The 20,985-nt window shown below is 38.9% G+C and overlaps 1 protein-coding gene across 2 annotated transcripts in view; it reads left to right on the plus strand.

Moving 5' to 3' along the window:
• Positions 1 to 20,985, plus strand: part of GRAMD4 (GRAM domain containing 4) — a 121,054-nt gene that overhangs the window by 93,652 nt on the left and 6,417 nt on the right. The window contains exons 8-18 of one of the 2 annotated variants that reach the window (XM_073000624.2): positions 549 to 640; positions 5,935 to 6,026; positions 6,852 to 6,900; positions 8,785 to 8,856; positions 11,295 to 11,338; positions 11,460 to 11,569; positions 12,356 to 12,510; positions 14,523 to 14,540; positions 17,067 to 17,214; positions 17,701 to 17,794; positions 20,580 to 20,664. In XM_073000624.2, coding sequence (XP_072856725.1) covers positions 549 to 640; positions 5,935 to 6,026; positions 6,852 to 6,900; positions 8,785 to 8,856; positions 11,295 to 11,338; positions 11,460 to 11,569; positions 12,356 to 12,510; positions 14,523 to 14,540; positions 17,067 to 17,214; positions 17,701 to 17,794; positions 20,580 to 20,664 — 959 coding nt within the window. The remainder of the gene's footprint in view (positions 1 to 548; positions 641 to 5,934; positions 6,027 to 6,851; positions 6,901 to 8,784; positions 8,857 to 11,294; positions 11,339 to 11,459; positions 11,570 to 12,355; positions 12,511 to 14,522; positions 14,541 to 17,066; positions 17,215 to 17,700; positions 17,795 to 20,579; positions 20,665 to 20,985) is intronic. The other variant, XM_020796982.3, reaches the window with a different exon arrangement.

Consider the following 20,985-nt stretch of genomic DNA (forward strand, 5'->3'; position numbering starts at 1 on the left):
ATTTGCATATAGCTGAGCAGCTTAAGGTTCTCTCTGCGGAGCCAAAGGTGGTGAGTTCAATTTCCCACTGTGCCTCTTTGAGAGGGATTGGACTCGATGATCCATACTTCCAGCTCTGCAGGTCAAAGCTTATTGTATTACATACTGGATCAGAATGCCACAGATAGAACTCTTTATCTCACCATTGAGGTGGTATTTTCACTGGAGGCTATTTGAACATTTGGTGGCTTGCCAATGACTGATGAATCAAGAGAGGTATATGTGTGGCATAGTTCTTAGTTTCTTGAATTCCTAGAAGTGATATAGAGCCATGTAAAAATAAGGAACATAGAAGAGTGCTATAGCACCATATGTATCTGTGGAAATATTATTATTTTGATATGTCACTTGTGCATATAAGATAAAAGGAAGAGGTATTGATAAATTTAGACATTGAGTAATGTGGGATGTGTGGGTTTTTCGTTTTTAATAGTTATACTATTACATTCATTGTAGCACTGCTAAATACTTAGAAATGTTATATTTCCCCCCCCCCTTTCTTCTTATAGAGAGAGGTGCCAAACCTGTTACCAATTTTGTGAAGAATCTTTCTGCCTTATCAGACTGGTATTCTGTCTACACTTCTGCTATTGCCTTTATTGTAAGTTGCCCTTCCTCAGTCATGTGAAATAACAAGCATTCGTGGGGACTTGGCTGATAGATCTGCTAAATACGAATTCTGGAACAAAACTTGCATAAATTCCCAGGCTTAGGAACAAGGACACAAATGAGTGCTGCCGGGTCAAATGGGTGACGCAAAGCATGCCTGTTGCTTCGTTTGTTGTCCAGGGTTGGAACTGTTTCAGTATTTTAATACGTCTACCAGCTTAAAAACATGCTGCTTAATATTTGTTCATGGTTTTCATTTATATGCTATGTCTTAGTTTACCAGATTTACCTGAACAACAGTTTTTCAGTGTTATTGAAAGTAGCATGAGTAGAAGAGCTTACATTCCATGCGAAACATTTTGTTTTACTAAGAACACAGTCCTGGGTGGCTCGCTGTTGTGTAATCCTGTTTACAAATTCTTTAAATGTAAGATTAGGACATGGATCAGCATCTACTGGAGTTAACTGCTCATGGCTGCAAAACTGAATAGTGGATCTCTTTCTGAATTGCACATTTTTAGGCAGCAACAGACAGCTAGGAAGTTCAAAAGGTTCTCCAAATCCACCCCCAACCCTCACCAAACCAGCCAAAAAGCTTTCCTGTCAATAAAAGTCTTCCATTTCTGGGAGAGAGTTTCAAGAAGGGTTGTTTTCCATACATGCCAGTTTTCCATTGGGGGACAGTTCTTTTTTTTCTGCAGGAGAGCATTCAGATTTGCAGTCACCACAAGCAGTTTGAAGTCATGTAATTGAAGAAAAGCTGATTCACATTATTCTGCTGCAAAATACTTTAGCTAGGTAAATGAGCGTAGATTTCTATACACTCTGCAAAAAATGATTTATTTATTTATTTAATTAATTTATATGCCGCCCACTCTACCCAAAGGTCTCTGGGAGGCTTACAACAATTAAAATTCAATATAATAAAATATAAAATGATTAAAATACAATTAAAATTGCCATCATAAAGACCCACAGTTAATGTTATTTCAATTAAAAGCCTTCTGGAACAGGAAGGTTTTGACCTGGCACCAAAATATCATCAGTGTCGGCGCCAGACGAATTTCAGTCGGGAGGGCGTTCCATAGTCTGGGGGCAGCTGCCGAGAAGGCCCTTCATCTACAAGCCATCCCTCTTACCTCCTTGAGGGATGGCTCTTTCAAAAGGGCCCCCTCGCTACATCTTAACAGCTGGGTAGGCTCATATGGATGGAGGCGGTCCTTCAAGTATCCAGGGCCCAAGCCGTTTAGGGCTTTATATGTCAAAACAAGCACTTTGAATTGGGCCCGGACAGTTGAATGATGGAAAATACAGATTTTTCTTTTGCAGAGGGAAAAGTTTCATTTCTGTTTCTAATAAGAAGGCTGGAAAATTGTTTAAGGATGTGATAGAGGACAATATAAACAGATATTCTGTGCCTTCTGCATAATTAACCTAATGGCTGATTAGACTGGAAGAAATAAGAAAAGTTCCACTCTTCAAGATTTGTTAAAATGCTGCAGGAAAAATAGAAATCCTTTCCCCTTTCATGAAGTTAGTGTAATATCTCTTGGAAACTTCCGGATGTAGGGCTGTTAACACCAGGTTCCGCATGTAGGCTTTCCCACAGGTACCTGTTTGAGAGTTTAGGAAGGTTGCTTCCTGGACTTTAACCCACGGGATTCCTCAGACACTGTGGCTAATAGCTGACAAAGTCTGTTCAGTTACAATGACTCTTCCAACCTCTGATTGCATTCTGTTGGAAATAAGATACTGTACAGAAGTAGATTGACATATCGTATGGTTGATTTTCTTACGTTGGTACAACCTTCTTACTAATTTTGCAACCAGATGGTTATGAAGGATTCAGTTTTTTAGATGAGCGCCACTCTTTATATAACAGCCCACAATTTGTTTGCATGCATGCCTTTGACCTGTTTAATTTTTCCACAAAAATATTTAAATGCTTCAATTAGCAACACTTTTCACACATTTAAAACCCATGGCCCCTTTTGATAAATATAAGAATCTCACATTCTCTAACAAACATGCTTCCAACGGTAATTATATTTCAAAATTGAAATATTACAGCTAAAACAAACCAAAATGTTCAGAACAAAGGAGTCTTCACTTTGATCCACTTTTTTTAACTTTAATGAAGAATTATTTGCTTCAGTTTTTATCAGTGTGAGCACTGATAAAACTGCTTGCTTGCTACAAACAGGTAACCTAGCAACTACTTGGGAGGAGGCTAGGAGATCTGTTTGAACTGGGAAAGATGGGTGACCCTTGGTGGAGTGAATTTTAAAGGTGGTACTATGTGGCACCACCCTTGCAACATGAACTTCATAGTATAGTAAACTCAGAAATACAGTGGTGCCTCGCTAGACGATGATAATCTGCTCCACTGAAATCGCTGTTTAGCGAAATCATCATCTAGTGAAAAGCATTTCCCCATTGGAATGCATTGAAACCTGTTTAATGCATTCCAATGGAGAAGAATCGTCGTTGTCTAGCTAAGATCAGCCATAGGAAAGCTGCTTTGTGAACTGCCGAAAAGCTGTTTAAATAGCTGTCTTGCGAAGCTTAGGTCCCGAAAACACCCGTTTTGCGGGCACGGAGGGAGCTGTCAAAATCATTGTCTAGCGAAAATTGGTTTGCGAAGCAGGGACCAAACATTGTCCAGCGAAATTCCCCCATAGGAATCACTGTTTTGCGAATCGCTATAGCGATCGCAAAAAGTCGGTGTCTAGCGAAAAAACTATCATGCGAGGTAACTGTCTAGTGAGGCACCACTGTAAAGAGAAAGAAAAGATAATAGGTGCTTTACTGTGTGTTGTCAGACAACACCATATGCTAAGGAACAAGCAATGGATATAATTAGTTTGTGTGTGTGTGTCTTCCAGATAAAGTGCCTCTCTTGAAATTCAGATGTATTTCAGGGTGGGGCACATCCTGCTGGTGTTAAAGTGTTGATGACACCTCTACATGTGTGGAGCAGGGTTGGTGGAAACTATAGAAAGTAGTCTAAAGAAATATCTGTTTATTAGAACAAAATTCAACTGGCCCTCACCATAAAAATGAATGAACGTTTCAACTCCCCATTGTGTTTGCCCTAATTGTGTTTTAAACTAATAAAGCACACCTTGGTTATTATTGCTATGACTGTTTGTGCAGCAGCTGTAGTTATACACTGGGATTGGAAAACAATCATCATTATGATAGCACAGCGTGAAGTAATTTCAGAACTTGGAAAAGAATTTTTCGTTAACTCCAACTCCCAGAATCCTCTGGGCAAGATGTCCAAGTGGGATTTTGGGAATTATAGCCCTAAAGAGTAGCTTTTCTAAGCCCAGGATAAGCCTAAGTAAATGTGACAGAGAGAGGAGACTGACATTTACAGAGCCTCATGTTCTGTGTAACATGTAGTTCCACCCCTACTTGAATACAAAAGCAGGATGAATGGAAGGAAAGAACAATCTAGTGATCAACTACAGTAGGGTGCTTTTTTTTTTTTTTAACTCTCAGGTGTCTGCATTTGTTGTCACCTGACTTCATGAGAGGGGGAGAGAAGCAACCTTTGATTATTAGGTCTAGAGACAGCAGGAAGCCCAGGCTCTCAATTTTAATTGTAAATAAGCAAAGTTATAGGATATGTAGAATAAAAGATGTACAGCAAAATACGTAGGCAGCATTCTAACTAATACCTCTTTGTGAAAAAGGAGGTTGTTTAGTTTTTGATTATATGTAAACAATGAGTGAAATCATAACTATGATTGACATTTAGGGAAGGCAAAGCTGTAACGAGAGTGAAAGAAACCTCCAGTGCAGTCCACTGTTGTTATCTACTCTTTTGGAGTGTTGGGGGTGTTGATTTTTCTTTTTAAAAAAATAACGTAATTTGATGGCAACAACTGGTGGGAAGAGGTGATAGTTTACCAGCCTTGTAGGAAAAATCTCTGAGTTAAGACCTAAGATTAAAATGCCCATGATTGGACTAATTCAGTATTACATTCTGAATAAACAAACAATATGTCCTAAGAACATTTGTTATGGTCATTTATTCATATTTGATAGAGACTATAGAAATTTTATCTCCATGTATTAGGGTTTTTTTGAAGCCAAATGAATTTGAACCGTTTTTATAAGGTATATCCATGTAAATGACCAGAACTGAAGAATTTAATACTAAATTAATCCAAGTATACGAATTTTACCCTTCGTTTTGTAAACCTGAACCCCCTCCTGCATATAAGATACTATACTTACTCTTTCACAGAATGTTTCCCCAGTAGAATATATCTAGTAGACTTGAGTCGTCTACATAATTTCGGGTTGGTACTTGGGGAAGAACAGTTCTCCTATGCCATTACCTGTTGTAAGGCAGGCAGAAATTCAGCAGATCAAGCTCTTACTAGTATGGAAGTTCTGTTAGGGGCAAAACGTCACATTTGGATGACCTCTTTATATTATTAGCATATGTAGGTTTTATGCATATCTTTTGCTGGTATAGTGCAGGGCCTTTTCCAAACAGTTCATTGGATCTGAAAAATTGTGCTGCCATTGCTATTGTTTATGTTTACTGCTTGACATGAGAGACTTTGATTAATGTTCTGTTATCCTTCCTAGCAATATAAGGGTCGGAATTCTATTGGTGTAAGTTTTTGCCACATAACATGGGTGATGTGATCATCTGGTGACAAAAATCTATCATTTCATTTCGTTTAAAATGCCCTATCCTCCCTTTTGCCCCTGAGAAGCCTATGGGAGCCTTAGCCTATAGGGGAGGAAGCTTTTCATACTGGAAGATCACCTCCAGATTTCAAGTGGCAGTGATTTAAAATCCCCCCCCATCCCATGCCTCCCAAAAGCTTCTCAATAGCAAAAGAGATTCCCTAGGGAACCTTGGAACCTGACGTGAGGGTTAGGAAGTTTTACTAAATAAAATAAAATATTTCCACTGCAAAATGTTATCTTCTGGGTTGCACGGCATAAGTGCCAACAGGATTTGAGCCATTATTACCTTAGTTTTCATGTGATTCTGCATTTATTAAATCAAAACTAAGTTGTATTAATGTCAATAACAGTTGTGAAAATGTTACTGATGGAAAGATATTTATCCTGTAACTATATATGGGGTTTTATAATTAAACGTGAAGTTCTTGTGAACGTAAGTGGATATAACATGCACAGAACATAGGGTGACACACCTCTTAGTAAAATATGCATAGAATTGTAGAAGCATGGATATTTCATGACAGCCTTTTTATTTAACACATAATGTTTTATCTCTTTTTTTATCTGTAGATCTACATGAATGCTGTATGGCATGGCTGGGCCATTCCTATGTTTTTATTTTTAGCAATTTTGAGGTTATCCCTAAATTACCTCATAGCCAGGTACTCACTCTGCTTTCTACTCTCTTGAAATTTTAATATGTAGCTTATTTACTAATTTTCCTTTGTTTGAATATGAGAGGACTCAAATATACAGTACTTGCTTTGCCCTAAACAGGGATTTCAGTTTTCCCCTTTCCTGGTTAAAAAAAAGCTAATTATTGATTTAATTAAAAATACCTTAAGTAATAGCTTTTTGGAAATCCAATTATATAGAAATAAAGGTGGAATAAAAAGTATTAGGAATCTATTTTATTTAATGGAGGCAGTGATAGATTTTGCTTTCTTGGGTTCCATGATCACTGCAGATCGTGACAGCAGCCACGAAATTAAAAGACGCCTGACGTGCTTTGGTCCATGGGGTCACAAAGAGTCGGACACGACTTAGAAGACTGAACAACAACATAGTACCATTTTCTTGATCATAAACAGTGGGATGATAAACCTCAATTGAAAAGTCAAAATTCCTAATCCACATAGAATGGATATCATATTTGTAGAAATGCAATTTATATGCCACAATTATTGCTCATTGTTAAAAAAAAGGATTGTGTTTGTGATTTTTTAATGTTCTTAATTACACAAAAATATAAGTTGAAGTGTTTGGCTAAGTGCAGACACATTACTTATGATCTACTGAAGCCTTCTGAAAATTAAGGATTGTATGATTCCATATGGCTGTGTATGGGGAGATACAAAAATAGATCTGAAAATATGTTGTCTGCTACCCACACAAGTTCCTTTTTAAAGCATTACTTTTATTCTGTTGTTCTGGAGCCATGTGGAAAGGCAGTCTTTTTGTTTAATGAAGCTATAATTTATTTTTAGAGGATGGAGAATACAGTGGAGCATTGTGCCTGAAGTTTCTGAGCCCATTGTAAGTCTAAATACGTTTGAAATAACTTCTGGAATGTTTCTGTGAACATGAGAAGAGATCAAAAAGCTGTGGTACATAAAAGGTTCTTTACTGGTGCTGAAAAGAAGTCAGAGTAGGATCTTTTCTAGGAGACCTTGTTCCACAGGCAAGGTTCTGAAACTAAGGATGTCCCTCTGGTTGTAAGCCTCAAATCTGCACTTCAAAAGAAGGATGACCTCAACACATGGACATATTTGTGTGGGATTGAACATTCCTTAAGATACTGGGGTCTGACCCTACCTATGTCTTCAAGTGCTGGTATAAGCCTTTCCATTATATTTACTAATGGACAAGCACACAACAAAGCTGTTGAAACACTTTACTGATGTGTATTCTGCGTGTACAGACCTGTTCAGAAGTCTAAGTGAGAAGTTGAAATTTATGAAAAGTTTCAAGGGCATCCCCATACAGAACACATTGTATATAACCATAGAACATTCTTAGAGTCCAAGCATCTGTAGTTCTCTCACTGACCCTGTTATATCTCTACAACAATCTTGTGATATATATTAATCTATTCTCATTAGTATGAATGAAACTTATATAGTAGGGCATGTTTTGGCATTGGCAAGAAAAGCTGTAGTTAAAGGTTTGAAAGACCTGCAAGACATCTTAATTACAGTGTGGTGTTCTGAAATACAGCAGGTAGCATTACAGGAAGAAATGGCTAATGAGTTACATATGGCAAGTGGGAAGAAGCACAATAATTTATTTGTTGAGGACTTCTACCCATTTATAAACTGTATGAATCGAACAGAAAACAAGGGCTCCCTAAAACATATAGATACTGTTTGTCCATGTAACACTATAAATGACAGGGAATATTTCCACCCCTTAGAGCAGTGGTTCCCAAATTTTGGTTCCCAGATGTTCTTGGACTAAAACGCCCTAGCTGTGCTGGCCAGGATAGATGGGAGTTGTGGTACAAAAACATCTAGGGACCAAAGGTTAGGAACCATTGCCTTTGAAGTACAATACTGTATAGATACTATGGTTTATGTAATAAGCTTTAAGAATTCTCACCACATAAGCATGGCTTGGACAAAGAGGGTACATAGGGTGAGGCAATAATGAAGTATAAATAGAAATAGTAATGAAGTATAAATGGATAAATGCATGAATATACATATGTTTAGATTATTAGGTAACTATGTGTGAAAAATCAATTAAAAATGTTGGAAATGGAATGAGATTTATTTAGTGGGAGTGTGTAAAAAACAGTTTGTTGTTAGTGGAAGTTTGTTTTGGGAAGGCAAGGAACTACATTTATGACTAGCCTAGATATAAATCATGAGATAGTATTCATTATTCTGCTTTTGGACAGAACAATTAATTACAATTTATTTTTATGTGACTGAGCCTTGGTAAACCTCATACTTTCATGAGCATCTCTCTGCTCCACCATCACTATAGGAAAGAGGAGATGAGAAGCTTATACTTCAGTTTTTCACTAGCGAATTTAACATTATATCTTGACTTATGCAAACTATCCAGTACCCCTTTGCTACTCCCATTTAGATGTAGGCCCACTGAATTAGTGACTGAATAGTAAGTCAACACTTTGTAAATTCCATTGAGTCACTGGATCCATTCTCAATGGAACTAGCAAAGGGATACTGGGTACTGCAATTAACCCTAAATATGGTTTTCTGAAACAAGTTATCTTCAAACTTTGGTTTATACAGCTGGCTTGCTTTTATTAATCAGAATTAAGATTAATCACACTACAAAAAGAGCCAGTTAGTAGAAGAAATTATTTTTTCCCTTTGGCTATGATTAAGAAGTGAACGAAATGCCTAATGTGAAAACTCAAATGCTGAGGACACATATCTGATGTTGTTTCAGGAACCTCCAAAGGAAGACCTAACAGTATCAGAAAAGTTCCAGCTTGTTCTGGATGTGGCACAAAAAGCACAGGTACAGAGTCTCTGACATCTGCAGGTAGAGGATGACAGGTTGGAGAGTGAATGTCTGCACCATACCTATAATATTGAATGTTTCCCCCATCAGTAGAGAAGAAGAATAAGGCACATGTTAGTCCAGAATTTTAAAAAAAATCAAATCATCTTTTAAAGTTATTTTTGTTTCGTACATAGTCTATTTTTCCTCTCTAAGAGCTCAGATGAATGTATATACAGTGGTGCCTCGCATTACGATGTTAATTCGTTCCAGCTAAATCGCTGTAAAACGAAAACATCGTAAAGCGATTTTTAAAAGCCCATAGAAACACATTAAAACCCGATTAATGTGTTCCTATGGGCTTGAAACTCACAGTCCAGCGAAGATCCTCCATAGTGCGGCCATTTTCGCTGCCTGTGCAGCGAGGAATCCGTCCCAGAAAACAGTGGGTGGCCATTTTTTTTACCCGGTGGCCATTTTGAAACCGCCGATCAGCTGTGCGAAAATCTTCGTTTTGCGATAATCGGTTAGCGAAGCAGGTAACCGATCATCGCAAAGCGGAAAAACCCCATAGGAAACATCGTTTTGCGATCGCAAAACTTCTTCGTTATGTGATTTCTTCGTTAAACGAAGCGCTCGTCTTGTGAGGCACCTCTGTACAATATTTACCCCCTTCCATTTTAATCTCGTAGATATCCCAGAATCATATATTTGAAAGGTACCTTAGATGTGGTCTAAGTCAGGGGTCCCCAATCCCTAGTCCGTGGCCTTGGCAGGACCAGGCTGCGGAGACAGATCTATCTCCCTCCCACCTTGCACGCATACACCCCCACACATGCACAGCCTGCCCACCTGCATGCACAGGTGCTCCGCCCCATGAGCACACCCAGCGTCATCCGTGCATGCACGCGAATGTGCCCCCCACGCACGGAACCTGCACCCTCAATCAGTCCATGGGGCAGAAAAGGTTGGGGATCACTGGTCTAAGTCAGTGGTTCTTATCCTTGGGTTACTCAGGTGTTTTTGAACTGCAACTCCCAGAAACCCCAGCCAGCACAGCTGGTGGTGAAGGCTTCTGGGAGTTACAGTCGAAAAACCCAAGGTTAAGAACCACTGGTCTAAGTGATATTGCTGCTCAGTGCAGAATCTGCAATGTAGGATTTATCTACTCTTCTCCTCACCCAGCTAAATGTATCTTGCTCTTTCAACTGTTACTTACAGGACTTACAGGACTTGGTTTCCAGACCTTTCCCCATCCTGGTAGCCCTTTCTTGGAACATGCTTGTTTCTCAGATCCTTCTCAAAATATGATGTCCAGAAATAGACACAGTATTTCAGATTTAGTCAAGCAGCATAGAATAGTAAATATTGCTTCCCTTGATCGCAACAATATGCAGCCCAATGTTTCATCTTGTCTCTTTTTGTAGTCACCTTATATTAAGAGTTCATATTTGGCTAAGACACCTCGAATTCATGTGTATTGGTGCCAGTACATGTATGTGTATGTATGGCTTCATTTAATGGCATGTTGATACTCATCAGAATTGTCCTTATAACTATCATCTGAACCAGGGTTTGAGATGGATTTGCAAACTTTAGTTTCATGCAGTCCTAATTATTACCCATGATTAGTACTGATGCATAGGATGGGATTCCTGGAGGGAATATGGACCTGTAAACTCCTGGGTGCATTAGCCTTGTGTCGACATAATAATCCTGATCTGTTAAGCAAGGTTAAACATGGGATGTCTCTATAGAGATGAAGACAGTAACTAAGGGATATTAGAGTTACACCGTAAGATGAATCTTGTGTGTAGTATGAATTGCTTAAGTTCATGAACCTATTTAATCAATTTTAGAAAATGTATATACTGTACATACATCCCTGAATTACAAAAATTTGTCTCTTTCTTTCACTTGATGCAGAAGTTGAAGCAGTCTAAGACATATAAGACTCAATAAAGTTTGCCATATTTTCAGTGTCCATTCTTCAAAGCCTACACATAGCTTATATAACACTTTATGAGTGTTTAGTTATGATGCTGATCACTTATGTGTTGATCATTAAACTGTTGGAAGGAAGGATTTTTTTTTGCCTCCATAACTCCTTGAATCTGGGGCATAGCTTTTAAAATATCGCTTGTTATAAGGAAGGTTAGCAGTTTTGCCCTTCGTGTGATCAGTACTTAGCAACTCATAGGTTGAAATGTATACATATTTTAAAAAAACAGTAACTGCTTTGTAATACCAACTTTATACATTTGATATCCTTAACTGGAATGAAGATTCTTTTTCTTCTCTACAATGCCATGTTAGAGGTGAATCGAACATTGTAATGATGGAGAACGATGACAATGCAGAAAATAAGAAGCAATTAAGGATGTATTTTAAATTACATTGGGGCAACGTTTATACGCTAAGCTTATATTTTTTTCTTTCTGTCTTTTGATTTACAGAATTTGTTTGGCAAAATGTCAGACATACTGGAAAAAATTAAAAAGTAAGCTTCCCCCCCCCCCCGCCAAAATATATCTTTTTCTTCCTCATTTTAAACAGACCTATTAAGAAAATGAAATATTGCAATGTCTAACTTGTTTATTTCCTTTTTCTTTGTTCAACAGCTTATTTATGTGGGTCCAGCCTGAAGTAACGCAAAAGCTGTACATAGCTCTGTGGGCGGCTTTTATTGCATCCTGCTGTATTCCATACAGGATCATAGGGCTATCAATGGGTAAAGCTATAATGATTCCATTTAGGACATACTTCTTAGCTGTTAGAATTCAATATCTCATTTGACACGGGTCCACTTTTTTATTATAAACAATTAGATTTTGTTCCAAAATACAGTATCTGCAGGATGAGAAGCTACAGTTGAAGAAAGGGGTGGATTTGATTTAAATTAATTTAATTTAAATCATTGTTCAGAAATACTCAGTTTAAATCATGTGATCCCCTGTCAAAGTGCATTTTTTTGCCTCTAATATGAATACGCGCTTTTCACAGCATACAACCTTTATTTTCAGAAAGGCCATACTATACATTAGCAACAGAAATTTATTCTGAGGAAAAAAACCCTCAGATTAGTTTTCGGCGTTTTACCTTCCCATCGAGATGGTACCTATTTATCTACTCACATTTATATGCTTTTTTAATGTGGGGTTAGAAAATTGAGGTGGGGTCTTATAAATGGAAAAATATGTCAGTCAGTCAGTCAGTCAGTCAGTCAGTTAGTTAATTTTCTTACCAGCTGGAATTAAACTCTGCCTGGAGAGGCCTGCCATCAGATATAATTTATGAATATTGAACTAGTTGGCATCTTTATGGAGGGTTCATGTACATTGGTATAATCTTAGAGATGTTTCCTTACAGGAATTTTTAAAAAATGCCATTCACCATATCTCAGTGAATAAAAAGGCCTGGAGCTTATTGGATGCTCTGTCTACTTAACCTGTGCATTTGACGTAGGCCATCAACCAACAGTTACTGATATTTTCTTTTTGTCTTTCTGATTATGCAGGACTTTATGCAGGAATCAAATTTTTTCTTATTGATTTTGTCTTCAAACGATGCCCGAGGCTACGAGCAAAGTATGATACTCCTTATATCATATGGCTAAACCTGCCCACGGATCCTCAGCTCAAAGAGAGGGCTAATGCAACAGTATCAAGACGGGTAAATAGTATTTCTTTTTAAAGATTACAGCAGATAAATATCTGTGTGGTTTCAGTGACTAGAGCACATAGAGGGAGGGATAGATATTGAGGCTTAAAGGTGTCATAAGACTTGGTGATTCAACACTATCCATCAACACCATAAATGAAGTCCCACAAATGTGGGTATTTGATGTTCTGGAAATTATTGGTTGCACTGTAAATTTAGTTGTATTGTAAATGGTTCAGGCAAAGAATTGTCCTTGCTGGAATATTAAGAGTATTGTAGATACTAGAAATGAAATAGCCTTCCTGTTAAAACAGTTGATAACAATGTTAACTATAATCTGTGAAATGAAACCCAATAATCCCAACATGCAAAGGAAGAAATAGATGCAAACCAGCCCAGTTAAGATGCTGAGCAGTCTGCTTGTGTTGCTGCTGGTTGAGCTGACATATGTTAGTTGCTATCTTGTATTTGTTTCACAGCAACTAAAGAATACAACAAAAATCACTCCTAATGAGTGTAATATTTGCACAGATCTCCAATAACTATAAACTTGCCCACGGACATACTAAGTACTAATGGAGATATGTAGTCAACAGGTAGCTACGTCAGAACTTTCAAAGCTACTAACACTTAACCCAGGGGTTTCCAAACTTTTAAGTGTGAGGGCCACATCATATATTTTTCACATTTTTGAGGGCCAAGGGAACACACAGCCGCCCCCGCCCACCTGCCCAGACATCTGCCCGCCTGATTGCACACACACCCGCATGCCCAGACGCCTGCACACACTGGCCGGATAAAACAGCAAGGTGGGCCAAATGTGGCCCGAGGGCCGTAGTTTGGAGACCCCTGACATGTGCCCTGGTCATGAAAAGGAGTTAATGAGACAGGAAGCTTTCTGTTTGAGCCATAAATCTATAGTCTGATTGGTAAGGAGTGATACATTAGCAGCTAAAAGATACATGTTCAAATGTTGCTCCTGGAAAACTTTCTTCAATCGGAAGAACTGTACCAATCCTTATTTAAGCATGGTAGTTAGCAAAATTTAAAATTACAGTGGTGCCCCGCATGATGACTACCCCGCAGAACGATGAAATCGCATGACGATGACTTTTTTGCGATCGCTATAGCGATCTCAAAATGATGTTTCCTATGGGGGATTTTCGTTTGACGACAAATAGGTCCTTGCTTTGCGAATTGTTTGCTTGCAAAACAATGATTTTTCTGGCTCCGCAAAATGGCTGCCCTGTGTTTTCCGGACCCATGCTTCGCAGGGCAGCCATTTTAACAGCTGACCGGCGCTCGGAAAATGGCTTCCCCTATGGGCGATCTTTGCTGAATGACAAGGAAATTTCACCATTGGAACACATTAAATGGGTTTCAATGCATTCCAATGGGGAATTGTTTTTCATATCAAGACAATTTCGCTTAACAGCGATTTTCCTGGAACAGATTATCGTCGTCATGCAGGGCACCACTGTATTAGCCTAATTGGGGGTGGAGGAGAGAGAGGGAACAACAACCTAAGACACTTCCAGAAGAAGCTCAAGCTCCATTTTAGGTGAATTTTTGCAGAGGCCTCTGGTTATTCAGTTATATCATGCGTTCACTGTCTGGAGTGGAGAGTGCTCTCTGTTCTGTGGTTTAATTAGAATATTCAGTAGGTTCTGGGAAAGTAGGAAGTGCAATAGTCCTGTCAGAAACCTGTCATAGTAGAAGGCATGTATCAGACAGGCTGTTTCAGATGGAATAAACAGAGGGCCCCACAAGTGAAATAGCTAGTGTCTAAGGGAGATGTAGAAATCTGTTTTTAATGAACTGGAAAGGTGTGCTCTAACCACTGATCAATTAGGTTTGTTTTTTGAAGATTTCAATCATTGTACGTAATCTCTTGGTATGTGAGAAAGATCTTGCAACTTCACTCAATTCATGTTTTTATTCTGTATATTATGGTTAAATAGATTTTGCTTTTTTCTTTTGTCACTGTCACATTTGTGTTTGTTTGTTTTTTCTTTTCCTGCTAGCTGTCAGGGCATGAAAAGGTACGGATCTTAGCGTGGAACTCTTTTCTTTCAATTTGATCATTTCTGTTCATAATGAGCTGATGCCTCTTTTTTTCCCCTATATGTGTGAGTGTGTGTAAGCTTATGCATTTTAGCTAATTGTTATTTGTGTGTGCGTTTGTGTTTTGTATATTAAATGGCCTTGATTTGAATTTTAAGTTTCTTGGAGACTCGTAGTCTGTATTGGTCCTGGGATTAATCTTAATAACTAATTGACCCTGAATTGTTTACTCTCTTGCTTTCACATCTAGTAGGAGCAATCCTCTATTGTCCTTGGGGTTAAAAGGTTACTTACCTTAGATGCTTTTTGGAAAATGCAGAGGAAAAGTGTAAAATTCCAGTAGAAGGGCAATGCACAGGCTGTATGTGAGTCCCATCTGTTTGTGCAGCCTCCTGTACTCCTCCATCTCAGATTTTTCTTTAAAACATGCCACACACAGAATATGTCCTTTATCTTCAGACCCAGTGATATTCTGAGAAGCCTTCTTGAACCAAAGCTGCCTGCTCTGTGTACCTCATTTGAAACCAATTTGCAACCTCTTAAGGATTCAGCAGGACAATGCATCCCCACCCTAAAAACTGACCAGTCCTGTAATTAAGTAGTAGTATATCCAACTACTCTGCCCATGAATACTGGCATTTCCCAAATGTGTTTGTCATATTCTACTACACCGGCTGCGATTACTTGGTCAAATACTGCAGGATTTGGTCTGCTTATAAAATGTTCAACTTGAATATTTTTTACTGACCACATGTTATAAAGGCTGATTTGAATTGGTCCAACGCTTTTTGCTCCCAAAGTGGCTTTTTTTCTATGCCCCTGGGAGACTTCTGCTTTTTCAAGCTGGAACAATCAAAATGTTTTTTTTCTCATTTGGTTAGTTGTGATACATTCTTTTAAATTTGAGGGGTGTGTCTGTAAGTTGTGTTTCAGTGATGTAGGCAGTTGGAGCATGATGTTCAGAACCCGGGGAACATGCCCCTGCATTTCTTCCTCTGAATTTATTTATTTATATTTAGTTTTCATACATATAGAATCATCCCTAGATTACCCGATCATCTTATTGCTGGGTCCTTTTTATTATTATTCCCTGTATTTATGCCCCATAAAGGCATCAGCAGAGGCAGGACCAGTGGAAGGAAGGAAAGAAGGGGGGGGGGGCTGTAGGCTGGAACGTGAACTGAATCGCATCCAATATGAAAGGTGAACTCCCAAATCAATCTGCAGCCCATGTGTGAGCACTGGCTGTGATCTCAAACATATTACAAGCTGTGAATCCCAGTGTAGTCACATCCTCAGTTGTAGTTTTACTAGAACTTGGGGAAAAATGATTTGGCATAAGGAATCCAGCTGATGCATGTCAGTTTACACTTAAAGGGTTTGAATAGGATAATTAACTGTTCAAATGCAGTTTACTTAATTAGGAGTCACTGAACCAGAAAAGGTCTTCCCTGCACCCACTCTAAATCTCTATGGAAATCTTAGAATACAGTCAACATTCCTTAAATCTATGGTAGGTAATATAGAAAGAAACAATCAGATAGAGGTGTACAGCTATGTTAACGTTGTTGGAAGCTAAACAGAACTTATGGTCAGGGATTCCGGGCCTGGGTGGTCGGCTACATGGGAAATTGCAATTAAAAATACTCTGTACTGGGGGTTTAAAAATATATATAATCAGTAATTTAGATTCTCCTATCTACTAATCATTACCCTAACTAACCAGCTAATGCTTAAAAAATTATGCTTTGTTTCTCTTCTGTTTCCCTTGAGCTTGGTGTGAAGAACAGTAGTTTACTGTTATCTCCCAAGTCCTCCTGAAGTATATATGGCAGACACACCTGGATAGGTTGTTGGTTGTCATTCTTACTGACAATCCCTTCAGACCTTCAGGAGTTTTGGTTCTGAAGAGCATCCAAGCTTGGAGGGGCAGTTTTTGGTTGTGTGTGTATATGCAGGACAGCCCCTAGAGAAAGGGGAGTTAAAAAGTGCATATAGTGCTTTGAATCACAGCAGTTTTTTACATTATGCAGGATAGATAAATTGAGTAGCCCTGTTGAAACTTTACTAGTTCATAATGCAGGTGAGACAACACATGTTGCTGAGCAGGTCTCTGAAGACACCAAGCATATGCAGGAGACAGCTGCATTCGAATTGGTTACTTTTTTTGTGCACGGAGATCAGTGCTGCCATTTTTTTTAACCCATGCAGGACCAATTTAAGGTGCAACTCATCAACCTGCAGTAAGAAGGGTTATAACTCTCATGTGTTGGTTGGCTGTAGTTTCTAGGCAGATATGGTGATGCTCCTCCCAAGCATGGTAGTGTTACATTATAGCTGCATTGCACCTGGATATTTTTTTAATAGTGAATGAACATCCTGAAGAATAAAGGCAGGATGTTGGCAAGGGATGTGTAAAATGAGGAAGGCTTACGTGATCAATAGTAATTACTATTAATACATGTGTTGTGTATTAATAGTAATCCTGTTTTATTTCCTTACAGCTTCAAACAGCAGCATCACGAAGTTGTGTAGGCTCAAGTGCCCCGACGGGAGTAAGCAGAGATGAAGACAGCACCCGTTTTCATACCACTAAAAGAGGCAACTTCCATGAAGTATTTAATCTATCAGAAAACGAGCGTCCTTTGGCAGGTATTGATCGATACAAGGGTAAACGCTGGTGTTCATCACCAGTAAAACTGTGTTTAAAAGAACGATGAAGAAAGCATCATTATTCTGAAGTGAACCATACTGTTATGTTATTTTCCATTGGATTCTGTGGGCAGGAGGTCAAATTCATCTTTTATTTGAAATCCAGAAGACTCTGTGAGTGAACTTGATGCCCACAGCCTTGTTTGCCTTTCTGATATCATGAATTTGAAAGGGGAGAAACCGTGCGTAATCCTGCGAGATCAGTAACTTAACCTGGTGCTTGAAACAAATACTGCAACGTTTGGAAAAGCTTTGTATATACTTCTAAGATTTTTGACTCCTTTTAGGAAAGATTTATTGCCACAAAGGGCCAAGTACTGTACATCTATGTTTCTGCTTCCACTTTTTTGAAAACCTCTCATTTCTGCTAACCTTTGATTTCTTAAGCTTTCATGAAATATAATACAGTTGAATTATTTTTCACAGTCTGTGAAAATGGCTGGCGCTGCTGCTTGATTAACAGGGACAGGAAGATGCCCACAGACTACATTAGAAATGGAGTGCTCTACGTGACAGAAAAGTAAGTTGCTGTAAAATTTGCAGTGAAGGAAAAAGGGGTCTGGCTGGGAATATTTACACCACATTTGGAAATTACAAGGGGAAAATGGTCCAAAATTTGGTGCAGATGCTGAAACAACTGCCAGGTGGCTGAAGTGGAAATGAAAGATATTTCTTACAAAACATTGCAAATGATTGATTTTAGAGAATGGCACATTGAGAAAAAAAATACTATGCAAGATTTCACCCAGGGACAAAACTAGCTTTTTAGTTGGTTTTACTTATGGGAATACTAGAAGAAATTGACAATTAGCATGTGGTTAAAACAACTCTTGATACACTAACCGCTTCAAGAAGTGTGCTGAAAATTGGATTTAACAGGTCAGCAAAAATTGTCAAAATGCAGCTGTAACTTCTTACTCATGGATCACATTGTGATTTATTTTGAGAATAGACAAGTCACAGTTCAGTTAAAGAAGGAATTGTAGCATCTGGTTTTTCTATAGCCTTCAGGAGCTCCATTCAGACATTACTCACTGTGCTCTAAACAACATGCAAACAAGGGAGCAACTTGCCCCATCCCTTTCTGTTTGCACTTTCCTCTTGAAGAAACTGATGAGGATGAAGAAGGCATGTCTGTGGTTTGGGGGAGGCTCTTAATGCAAGACATAATGCTAGAGGAAAAGGGTTCTTGCTTACATGGTGAAACGCAACATTTGCCAGCCTACTGTAAATGTCTTTTGCTTCTGCATTTTATTTTATCTCTTGCTTTGTTTTCAGGCCATGTTTCTTTCTGGTCATGGTGACGCCTAGTCTTGTGTAATCTTATTCTAAATTAACCATTTTATAAGATAAGGCATTAAAGAGTTGACCAGACTGATTCAAAGCAAAGGGAATTCTTCTTCAGAAAGTTCTTCCTCCACTCTAAATTAGTAGGATTGGGACTTAGGCTGGAAATGTTTCCTTCATTCAGCGAAACGAGACTTTCTTGATGTCAGAGAAGGAGGGAGTTTGTACAGCCTCCTTGCAGCTCCTGTCCCTCAACTGGTGACTAGGAGTCAGCATGCTCCTCCCCAGCTTACCTTTACAGCTACCTAGAAGAGGCACCTGTGCTTAGGAGTGCAAACACTATCTTTCTTTCTGTGGAAAGTCTACTACATTGTCCTCTCCTGGTAATGCATGACAACCCTCCAGCTCCCCTCTTCAAGGCATCGCATCAGCATTGTGAATCTGATCCATGATGTCATGCTTGCCAGACGAAACGGCAGCGTCGGGGCAGGGCGTGGTGCCAACTGGAGATTTCAAAGAAGCTTGTGTTTATCTCACACACTTGGACTGGATGTGGGCCAGAGTGGTATCTTTTCCAGCAACAAGAAGTGATGGTTTTTGAAATGGGAATTTGCTCGGTTTCAGCTCACCTCTAATTTCAGTAGGGTATAAAACATGGTGACCGTTAGTACAAGCTTCTGTGCTTTCAGTAGTTTCTTAGGCTGGCATTCTCCTCCATAAAGTCTGTGCAGTATTTCACAGAGCAAGATTTAAGATGGCCTGTTTCAGTTATCAATGTGTGCCATAGTTTTCTGTTGTGATGGCAGTATATAATACAGTGGGGTCTCTACTTAAGAACGTCTCTACTTAAGAACAATCCAACTTAAGAACAGCTCCATTTGCTAAATTTTGCTTCTACTTGAGAACAGAAATCCAAGATAAGAACAGGGAAAAAAAAAACCTTTCCTGCTCTTTTTTTAACCTTAGGTCATCTTAGGTTAAAAAAAAAATTCTCCCCCTAGTGGTAGAGTACGTATTAACCAGCTTTGGTTGGTTAATGACTTCAATGTACGAACACAACTCTACATAACAAAAAAACAGCCAGAACGGATTAATTGGTTTTCAGTCCATTCCTATGGGAAATTTTGCTTCAACTTAAGAACGTTACAACTTAAGAACACCATTCCAAAATGGATTAAGTTCTTAAGTAGAGGTTCCACTGTAGTTTCTATGGACGGAAAAGAGCAGATACGGATTAAATGGTTTTCAATGCGTTCCTATGGGAAATGCAGATTCAACATAAGAACTTTTTAACTTGAGAACCACCTTCCAATATGGATTAAGTTCTTAAGTAGAGACCCCACTGTAGTACATAAAATCCTCCACCATAGCCATCCTCTTAAGACCTAATTGGTTCCCCGGTGACATATAGTGTGCCATCCTAAGTCAAACCCTACTTTTCCATCAGGAGTAATGTCGAAACAGGGATTTGGCTTCCAGACAGTTGTCAAGCCTCAGTCACAGCCCTTTTTCCTTCCCTTCTATATCCTCAGTTGTTTTGCTTGCTTCTTCTAGTCCTTCCTCTGCTGTCTTCTCCCTTCTGCCTCCCATCTCCACCACCATGCCTACTTCTCCTGTCCCATGGCTCTCTTCTCTCTTCCCCTGTATGTCCTGCACTGTCTTGCTTGCTCCTTCTCCCCCCCCCCCACTCTGTTACCTCCATCCCCCTCTGTTTCATCTGTTGTTGCACTTCCTGGCATTTGCGTGCCAATCTTCTGAGGCTGCAAAGCTGAGTTTTAAGGGGCCATGCAGTGATGCTGGACTGACTGCAAAAGCAGAGGGTTGTAAAGGAAGCCAGCATCAGCTGGTGGTCTCCTGTATAGGCTTTCAACATTCAACTTCCTGTTAAAGCTTTATTAATTTTAATACCACTCCATGAATTTAATTGTCTTCACATTAGCTTGTAAAGCTATTTATGTTGGGTTGAAATTAAAATTTTTAAATGACAGCATCATATGAATTGTCTCCCTTTTCTTCAGTTATCTGTGCTTTGAGAGTTCCAAATCCGGTTCTTCTAAAAGAAATAAAGTGATAAAATTAACAGAGATAACAGATATCCAAAAGGTAGGTCTGTGATGTTTTGGGTTTCTTATTTGTTCTGCTTTTATTTTTGATTTTTTTTCTTTATTTGAGAGAAGGATTGCCTGTACCGCAGCAGTTGCTAACGTGTCCTCCTATGTTGTTGGACTACAGTTTCCATCACCCCTTTGGGGCTAGAGGGAGTTGCAGTCCAACTCTACCCTGATAAGGATATATCTTCCTTTTGAAAAAGCAGAGCCCAGTATCCTGTTCTGTACCTCTGTGGACGTAGTGAGAGACAGACATCACCAGTGCTAAGAGATTGCCACTCTTTGAATACACGTCATACAAAATCCAAAACTGAAG

The sequence above is a fragment of the Pogona vitticeps genome, chromosome 5, assembly GCF_051106095.1.
Source record: "Pogona vitticeps strain Pit_001003342236 chromosome 5, PviZW2.1, whole genome shotgun sequence".
Classification (NCBI taxonomy): Eukaryota; Metazoa; Chordata; class Lepidosauria; order Squamata; family Agamidae; genus Pogona; species Pogona vitticeps.